At 34.9% G+C, this 9,313-nt stretch overlaps 2 protein-coding genes across 3 annotated transcripts in view; one reads left to right on the top strand and one right to left on the bottom strand.

Annotated features, from left to right (window-relative positions):
- Nucleotides 1-871: 871 nt before the first annotated feature.
- Nucleotides 872-2,364, bottom strand: LOC133192571 (uncharacterized). Its single transcript, XM_061328563.1, has one exon. It carries the CDS (start codon nt 2,360-2,362, stop codon nt 1,166-1,168), a length of 1,197 nt encoding a protein of 398 aa, XP_061184547.1. The 5' UTR covers nt 2,363-2,364; the 3' UTR covers nt 872-1,165.
- Nucleotides 2,365-5,081: 2,717 nt separating this feature from the next.
- Nucleotides 5,082-9,313, top strand: part of LOC133191939 (heat shock 70 kDa protein 12A-like) — a 67,859-nt gene continuing 63,627 nt past the window's right edge. Inside the window, exons 1-3 of one of the 2 annotated variants that reach the window (XM_061327709.1) lie at nt 5,082-5,126; nt 7,640-7,953; nt 8,129-8,347. In XM_061327709.1, the coding sequence (XP_061183693.1) occupies nt 7,648-7,953; nt 8,129-8,347 (525 nt within the window). In that variant the 5' untranslated portion in view covers nt 5,082-5,126; nt 7,640-7,647. Of the gene's footprint in view, nt 5,127-7,639; nt 7,954-8,128; nt 8,348-9,313 lie in introns of those variants that run through there. The other variant, XM_061327710.1, reaches the window with a different exon arrangement.

The raw sequence follows: 9,313 nt of genomic DNA, 5'->3' as shown, positions 1-9,313 counted from the left end.
TATTTCTTTCATTATATTACTACATACTTTAAATAACTCTTGCAAATTCCGGACCCCCCCCCCCCCATCCGCGCATGTAACATATCTTGACCACGTAATGGCTTTATTTAATGTAACAAGTGAATTAGTAATGCATGAAAAGTGGAATAAAATAATTTCATGTCAAGACCCAGGATCCTATATCTACATGTACATATAAGGAAGCTGAAACCCGGACAAATCTGCCTCACCTGCATACAGAGGATATTAATAACAAAACATCATCATCACCTGCATATGGGGTTTATGTCTCTCAGCTGATTCGATACGCAAGAGAATTTTTTACATATAAGTACAATCAATTTCTAAAAACAAAAACAGGCTATTGACAAATAAGTTTATGATATAGGGATATCAACCATTTCGTTTCAAGTCTACATTTCGCAAATTCTATGGTCGATACAGTTATGTTGTTTGCTAATACAGTCTGTCGTTAGGTCGAATGTTGACTCATATTTTTCAAACAAATTGTTAGACCACCATTTTCAAACTGAATTTTCTACAGAGTTTTCCGTTTACCCGAAAATAACAAGAGACCCCGGCGTGTGTGACTGGTCGACAGGATATTTACTCCTCCATGGCACCTGACCCTACCTGTGTTGATTCTGCTCACAATTTGTATTGTTTAATTGTACATTTTGGCATGGCTACTGTTCGTTATATTCACATTCCATGTAAAACAAAGAAAGCGTACCTTGATTGCGGAGGAATAGATGAGAAAACTTCCTCATTATTTAATCCTATAAAATTGGGCAAAGAACTGCTGACAAAGAAACATAAATTATTCAAAATTATTAATGCTTATCACCATAGATTATGAAAAAATTATAAACACGATATAATTGTTTATTCATTTTTCATTTCCATTTTACAAGTCACATAGAGTGTCTTGTCTGCTAAGCATATTTAAATGTACGACATTAATTATTGAAGTGCATGTGTAATGCGAACACTTTAATGCCAGCAAACAGTTTATATAATATCTTGCGTAAATGCCCTAATTTTTTTTACTCAAATCATATTATTACTTCATACTACTACATGTGTATATTTTTGATATATCAATATTTATTATTTCAACTGATGAGTTTCATGTATCCCCTCAGTTTTCGACCATGCCCGTAAACTACAACTCGTCTCTATTTGTTGCCATCGTCAGATACTCCTTGGAGAAAGCTTCGTATATTCTATCGGGATCGCTTGTAATAGGCATCGATATTTTGGCAAAATTTAAAGCGTTCTCTTGTTCTTTTTTAAATTCTGGATTTCTGGATGCCGATTCGTAAAAGGCGACAACGTCCTTTACAGCCTCCGAAAACGGAATGGGATTCCAGTTCAATTCCTTTTCTGCAAACGATATATCTATTGGTCCCATGGTCACTGTGGGATAAAATCTGAAGCCTAATTCTTCACCACAAATGATTGAAACATCTTTCTTATTCAATTCAGTTTTCATCATCTCAAACACTTCCAAAAGGGTTGGATTTTCCCGGAAGGCCAAGTTAAATGCCTTTCCTTGAGCAAAATTTGATGGGTTTTGCGAACATATGTGGAGGATTGCGTCAGCTACATCATCGGAATGCACTAAACTTAACGGTGTCTGACACTGGGATTTAGAGAGTCTAACGTTAGACTCTAAGTGAGCACTGAGGCTGATCTGTAACTGATATAACCACCAGCGGTACGTATTATCTCGAGGACCAATGACATCGGGTAATCTTAGAGATACGAATGGTACTGATCCCCACTTCATGCTCTGAAATCTAAGTTCCTCCTCGCATAAAAGTTTCCTGTGGCCATAACCATCTTTTTTAGCATACTCCTCGCGTTGAAGAACATTCTTTGGTCTGATAGCATCGGTTTCACGTGTATACCCGTCATGACTTTTGTTGCAAACCTCATAGACAGAATCAGAACTTATGAGAATATACAAACCGATTCTGTCTTGGAATATGTCGAAAACATCTTGAATTTGAAATCTGTGAAATGCACTGAAATCAATCACTACATCAAACTTAGAATTGTACAATACTCTCAGGTCTGTGCAGTTTTTAAGTGGCTGCAGACGATCACAAATCACGTGACTTACACGTGGCTTGATTTTAATGCCAGAATCCCAATACCAGTTTCCTCTGTTTACTACAGTGACGTGGTATCCTCTGAGAAGAAGTTTCTCAACTAAGGAAGATCCCATAAACCCATTACCACCAAATACCAACACCTCTGGTGCATTATTTCCCAGTTCTTCACAATTATCAAATTTCAAATATTGCAGCAACAGCACAAATAAAATAGATTTGCATCCTGCAAAGTAGGTAAACATCCCGGCTTATCACGGTGGCCTCTAATAATAGTGAACGCGTATGAAATATACAGGGTTGCCTAAAAATAAAATCCTGCTTTAAATAATATTATGTGAGATGTCCGATGTGTGTCCGGATATGGTCATTCACAGAGCTATAATATCTCATATATTCATTAACATTAATATTTAAGTTTGATATGTAGTTTTATAAATTAATATAACTTTGCATCCTCTTATTGTTTCCTGTTCTATTACACATTATAAGTTTATGTTCTGAGGTGACGGATTTGAGGGGGGAGGGGGGCACGCCCCCTTAAAATTTCCAAAAATTAGGTTAAATGTGTATGCATATAAAGTAAAACTGAGCAAATCAAAATATGAAAATTGAAATGGACAAATATATAAAGCATAACATTTGGCACCCTTACAAAAGCAGCATTACAGTGTACATAGATTTAATTAACTTTTCAAGCTATCTATATCATCGAAGAAAATCTATTTCCACAATTACAGATCTGCCATCAGCTTATAACTTTTTGATACCAAAAAACATTCTTAAGATAATATAACCTACTAAAGATGTCAATTTACTTGTATCACAAATTCTTTTGTATAACCTCGGAAAGTGAAGAATGATTTTGTTTACACGTGAAAATGGCGATCCTGGATCGGCAAGAATTAAATGCACTTTCTCTTCCGTTGCTAATGAAAGCAATTTGAAGAATTTCTTTGGAAAATAGAGAAACACCATCAATTGAGAAAATTAAAAAAAAAAAAATTGACATAAAGTACACTGAGATGTAGTCTGATGTAGGAAAACATGTCCAAAAGTGGCTTACATATTGCATGTGTAGCTCTTTGATCTGCCGTCTAATTTATTTTTTCTTCGAGTTGTGCAGCTAATTGTAAACATGTATATCAAAAAGCAGTTTAGTTTGAATGTTTTTACGTTTATATCATAATTAAGATGAAAATAAGTGTTCGACTAAAATGATACTCATAATTTTAACTTTTTTATACCAAAGTTTCAAAGTTTATTTGAAATTTAAAGATACTGAAAATAATTTAATGTGACTGTATTATTTTCCTTACATTGTCTCCGTCATTCTGACTCGGGAATCATGATTTTTTTTTTTTTTGGGGGGGGGGGGGTAATATTTCCTAACATTATTTGCATGTCTATTGAATACTACAAAATTGAGAAGACATGCATTGACTCAAGAGGTGTCATGAACACGATTAAAAGGGGGGGGGATGCATGATGAAAGACAGGAAATGTCTTAAATACAAGAAATATAAAAATGTGTGCTCAAATTACAGCTCAAGGACGAAAAAATAAGTTTGACTAGAAGTCAGCAGGAAATTCTCTGATGAGTAATTTTGCAAAGTTTGATTATTGATACCCAAAATGTGTTTGTGTTTTTAGGAAGACGTCTATCTACACGTATGAAGTTTAATACGGTTAAATTTTACTTTTAAAATCAGTAAAATTCACGAGCTTCCGGGACTTCGCCTTAAGGAGACCCCCTGCCTCTAAAAAATGTCATGTCCTCAATCTAAATTCCTAAATCCGACCCTGAATAGTGCTGATTATAAAAAATCCGCTAGCTGCAAAATTCGATCATTTGCAAGGGTTTAGTTTGCCTGAATGCTGCTCATGAGTAAAGAAGATTTTATAAGATATATATGATGCATTTTTAATATATGATCAACTTAAATTTGCCTCAGCCTGGAGCCTGAACCTCGAGCCCAAAAGGGGGGGGGCATGAGCTGAATTATTATAATCAACACTGAGTTAGACAGCTTAAGTCACATAATGTACACTTTTTGAAGCATAATTTTTGTATGGCTTTTGGTATTCGTAATAAGTAATGATTAAAAACTTTTATTTTTCATATATTAGGAACCTGAGAGAGAGAGAGAGAGAGAGAGAGAGAGAGAGAGAGAGAGAGATTTTAAAGCGAAACTAGAATTTAGATAATGCATCATGTTTACAACTTGATGTGACGGTCGCCTCAGTATTTCCTCCGGAAATTACTTAAGATATACTCAAAGGTGTCAGTAAGTAAATAGATATACATGTATATATCTTTTTTATTTACGTTATACATGTCAGAGAGGTATAGTTTATATCCATTTCTAAACATATATTAATGCAAGTATTCCTTTTCATTTGTATTGTTAAATCGAAAGTAGTAGCTAGAATACTTCCCTTATGCACCCCATTTTAATCTTTAATTTCCTCGACATTCTGCACTGAAGAAATTAGAAATTCTAACAGAAAGTGTAGTGCAGCAGTATTGCACGTCTCTTTCTTCCATAGGGGGAGAGGGGGGGGGGGATCATGACTTTGGGAAAGTTTTAGAAATCAACATTTTGCCTACAAAAGATAGAATGATATGGCCTTAATTACATGTAATGTTCCATTCAAAATTAAATATTGCTGTCTCTACATAAATGTCATGTTGTAAATTTTCAATTTACTAGATGGGGCTACACTGTACATGTAATTAATTTATAATGCTTTACCAAACTACTACATGTATTTATCATGTAAATTGTTATAGATATTCCGGGTCTCTAAATTTGTAAAGCAAATAAACTTCACTATTAAAAGAATGAATTTATACACGTTATCATTAGAAAGATTTGTATGTGCATGCTGTTTGATGTTTCCGATCAGGAGTGGATCCAGATTTCTGCTACATAAGAGGGGGGGGGATAGAAAGGAAGGAAGGGATGCATTCAGAGCACCACATGAGAACAAAAACATAACAATCAAGTACAATATTTAAATATTTCTGTAATTTCATATTGCTTAAGTTGGCTTGTATATTGACCATATAAAGTTTGTAAATCATGATGTACTACCATACAATATTTTATTTTATTTGCTTCTTATACTTTTTTCAATGAATCTGTTACTCTACATGCATGGGACAGAAGTGGATTTTTGTTTATATTTAGCACCAACTCTTGCTGGCTTTTGTGATATAAGACATACATACCGGTGTTGTAGAGTAGGTTTCCCCCCATAACCAGCTCCCCCCCCCCCCCGGAATCTGTACTCCAGAGTAGAATTTCCCCCCGAGGGAAAATCTCACACCAGAGCCAAATTTCCCCCTCTTACTTTCTCAGAGTAGGATTTCCCCTCTTTTATCAATGCTTATACATCATATCGACAATAATGTAATAAAATGTTTATACGAAAGCCACTAATTTTTCTTAAGGAAATATTGGTCAAGAATTTTCGAATTTAGTATGAAATCTTAAAATATATAGTTTGAATCATACACGTGTAGTCTCAACACAAAATTCTAACTTATGGGAAATCATAAATTAGTCTCTTCAAAAATCGTAAGACTCGATGTCTCAACACCCTCTCTCGGCGCAGCGGTATACATGTGTTTGCTAACGATTTTTAAAATAATATCAGGGCACTTTTAGTGATTTGATAATTTGCTTGTCCTCTAAACGCCCAGTATTTCATCTTATAAATACTTCCTTTTTACAAAGTATGTGAGAAAATTGTAAAATTTACGCTATTGATGGGTTCCCTGTGTCATTTTGTGAGTACATGTATTTTAATTGAATAGTTCTTGAAAGGGAAAACAAGGCTAAAACCATAAACACTACAATGCAAGAAACACTGCTTTTGCAAGCCAAAGCATAAATATGTACCCTCGACCCAAGAAATGTAATATTGGATTTGAGAGCAGAGAGCAAATAATCTCTAAAAGATTTGCAAATTTCAAAGTTTTAGAAATAATGCCCATTTTTAGTTCCATGGCAATATTTAAACACCAGAATTTTTGAAAGACAATTCGTAAGAATAAGATTTTAATGCTTCAAAAATTTAGTTGGGCGGTTAAAAATGAGATTTAAAATTTTTATTTTTTATACTTCGTATGTTTCAATAGAACTGGTGGTCATTTTGAAGAAGCGACACTAATTTGTCCCCTTTCCCCACATACATAGAACAGCTATGATATTTAGGGGGGGGGGTGATTTTAGAGGGGAAAACCTACTCTACAAGACCGGTATGTTACAGGAATTCATTGCATGTAAGCCTGAAATACCCCCCCCCCCCCCGTTCCCACTGACTTTGTACAGACAATAGACAAAAGTTCATTTTCATTCAAGAAAGAAAGAAATTAGTCCAAAATGGAACTTGAAAACATCATTAAATGACCCTATTTGGTCCCAGGGTGAAAATGAGAATTAGGAAACCTTATTGCACATCTGCAGAACACATCCAATCAACCTGCAAAAGTTGAAAATGCTACTGCCTAAGATGTGTGAGGAGTTCTGGGAAACGGGTTACGTTGTTTTTCGAACCCCATTTGGCCTCAAGGGTGAAAATGAAAATTCTAAAACCTTATTGCACATCTACAGGACACCATCAATCACCTTCCAAAAAATGATTTGCTTACTATTTACAATGCACAAGGAGTTCTAGGAACCAGGGTTGTTTTGTAGGGGAAAAACGTCATTTTCGACCCACATTTGATCCCTAGGACGAAAATGAAAAATCCGAATACTTATTGCACAGCTGCAGGACACTAGCAATCACCTTCCAAAAGACGATTTGGCTACTGCGCAAAATGTATGAGGAGTTCTGGGAACCAGGGTTATTTTGTCGAAGAAATGTCATTTTTTGACTCCAATTTGACTCCTAGGGTGAAAATGAAAATTCTGAAACCTTATTGCACACCTAGCGGACAGCACGAATCATCGTCCAAAAGATGATTTGGCTACTGTGTAAATTGTAAAAGGAATTCTTGGAACCAGGGCTCTTCTTAAAAAAAAAAAGTTTTTTGATCCCCATCCCCAATCCCGTGGGAAAATGAAAATTCGAAAACAATAGTACACGTTTACAGGACACGAGCAATCATCCTCTAAAATGATTTGGTAACTGCGAAATTTTTTATCTATTTTTTTTTTTTTTTTTTACAAACCTTTCCAAAGGAATACCTTGCACGTACCGCACCTTTTAATTACCAAACACCGCCTTTTGATCCTTTTAATCAGGCTGAAACTGAGGGGATATATATATATATATATATATATATATATATATATATATATATATATATATATATATATTTATATATATAGCCCCAGTCCCAGTTTTGTCAGTCTGATTAAAACTATCTAAGGCCTGTATAATATTTCCTAAAACGACTTCAAAAAAAAAAAAAGTTGGTTTTTAATTTTACATGTAGACACTAGTATTTAAAAGTAACTTTTTAAATTTTATTTTAAAAATTTCCATTTATATCTTTTTTTTTGAAGGAACGACAATGAGTTTCTCGTTGCCAGTTTTAGTGGCAGCTATTGACTTTGGTACAACCTTCTCTGGGTATGCATTTTCATTTCATCACGAATTTGAACAAGACCCTCTAAAAATCAGCACCTGTAACTGGATAGCTGGAAATCAATCCTTGATATCACTAAAGACACCGTCTGTGATTCTGCTGAAGCCAGACAAAACCTTCCATTCTTTTGGATACGAGGCAGAAAACAAATACGCTTCTCTAGCAGAAGACAATGAGCATGAGGGATGGCTGTATTTCAAACGCTTCAAGATGACTCTCCATAAAAATAAAGTTTGTTTAAAATCATTTGCATTGATGGAAAAAAAACCCTATTTTTGTTCTATTCCTTTGCAAGGAAGAATATATTTTAGAAACGAGTAGCGATAGTTTAAGAAATAAAATGTGTGTATTATTTTTTTTATAGTGCTTACCCGAAATATAAAGAAATTGATAATTAATTTTACAGAGTCTACGACGAACCACCACAATAAAGGATATAAATGGAAAGGAAATGCCTGCGATGACTGTATTTACGATGGCCATAAAGTACCTAAAAGAGCACCTGATGAAAACTTTGACAACCCGAGTGGACACTTTTACTGAGGACTTAATTCGATGGGTACTTACTGTACCAGCCATTTGGGATGAAGGTGCAAAACAGTTCATGATGGAGGCGGCAGTAGACGTTAGTATTGCTTCCGAATTGATAATTTAAGCCTAATTTCTACATCCATCACTTGACAGGTGGTATAAAGATACGAGGGGTGATCAGAAAGTTCGCGAACTATCTCTATATATTTACCACAATTCAGATCAGAATGAAATTTGGCACACATATAGTCATACACATATTCTATAAATGGCAGGTGTTATATAATGTTTTGCTCCGTGTTTGTGACGTCACAATGTGAAAATGACGTCAATATGTAGGTGACTTGTGACAAAAAATGGTTAACTCAGTCGTACTCGAGCAACGAACGGCTGTAAAGTTTAACGTATATCTTGGAAATTCCTTTCTAGTAGAATATGATAATTTGTACAAGGTTTATGAAGACAAAAGACTTACCAGAAGTTCAATCATTAATTGGATTGATTGTTTTAGTGAAGGCAGGGAGATGGTTAAAAATGATGTTTGTTCTGTTGCCTAGCAAAAGCAAGCCGAGGTAAAGATGTGTCCTTAGTTGAGCACTTTGTTATAAAAGATCGCAAAGTTACAATTAGAAAAATAGTTGAATATCTTAACAATAATATAATTATCAAATCCCTAAAATATCGTTTACTTTAGACTTTAAACATATGAGATTTGATAAAAAGAGTTCGTCCATACTGTATCCACATTGGATAAACGACGTTCCCGAGACAGAGGACTCGGGTTTTGATGATCACTATGCTAATTCTGGGAAGGGATGTCCTTATCCACCCATCCTATTGCCGAGATTTGGCCATTTCTGACAGATGGACTGTTCTTGTTATAAAAAATAACTTGCATGGTAAGAAATATAAGACTCGGAAAAATCTTTTAGCTTCTGTGAACAGAATGACCAAGGAGCATGTCACGTTACCGCCTGGATCACGTGATTCGCGCATGGGCAGAACAATGGCAGATGTGCAGCATTGAAACCTCATTTTATTTCTTTTAAGGAAATAAATC

Source organism: Saccostrea echinata, unplaced genomic scaffold (genome assembly GCF_033153115.1).
Source record: "Saccostrea echinata isolate AGI-Se365-2 ecotype Australia unplaced genomic scaffold, CSIRO_AGI_Sech_v1 ptg000025l, whole genome shotgun sequence".
Lineage (NCBI taxonomy): Eukaryota > Metazoa > Mollusca > Bivalvia > Ostreida > Ostreidae > Saccostrea > Saccostrea echinata.
Note: the sequence above shows the minus strand (reverse complement) of the source record. Positions and strands in the feature narration are given on the sequence as shown.

Bases quoted from the DNA above. Each gene is read 5' to 3' on its own strand.
- LOC133192571 (XM_061328563.1), bottom strand. From the start codon at position 2,362: ATGTTTACCTACTTTGCAGGATGCAAATCTATTTTATTTGTGCTGTTG.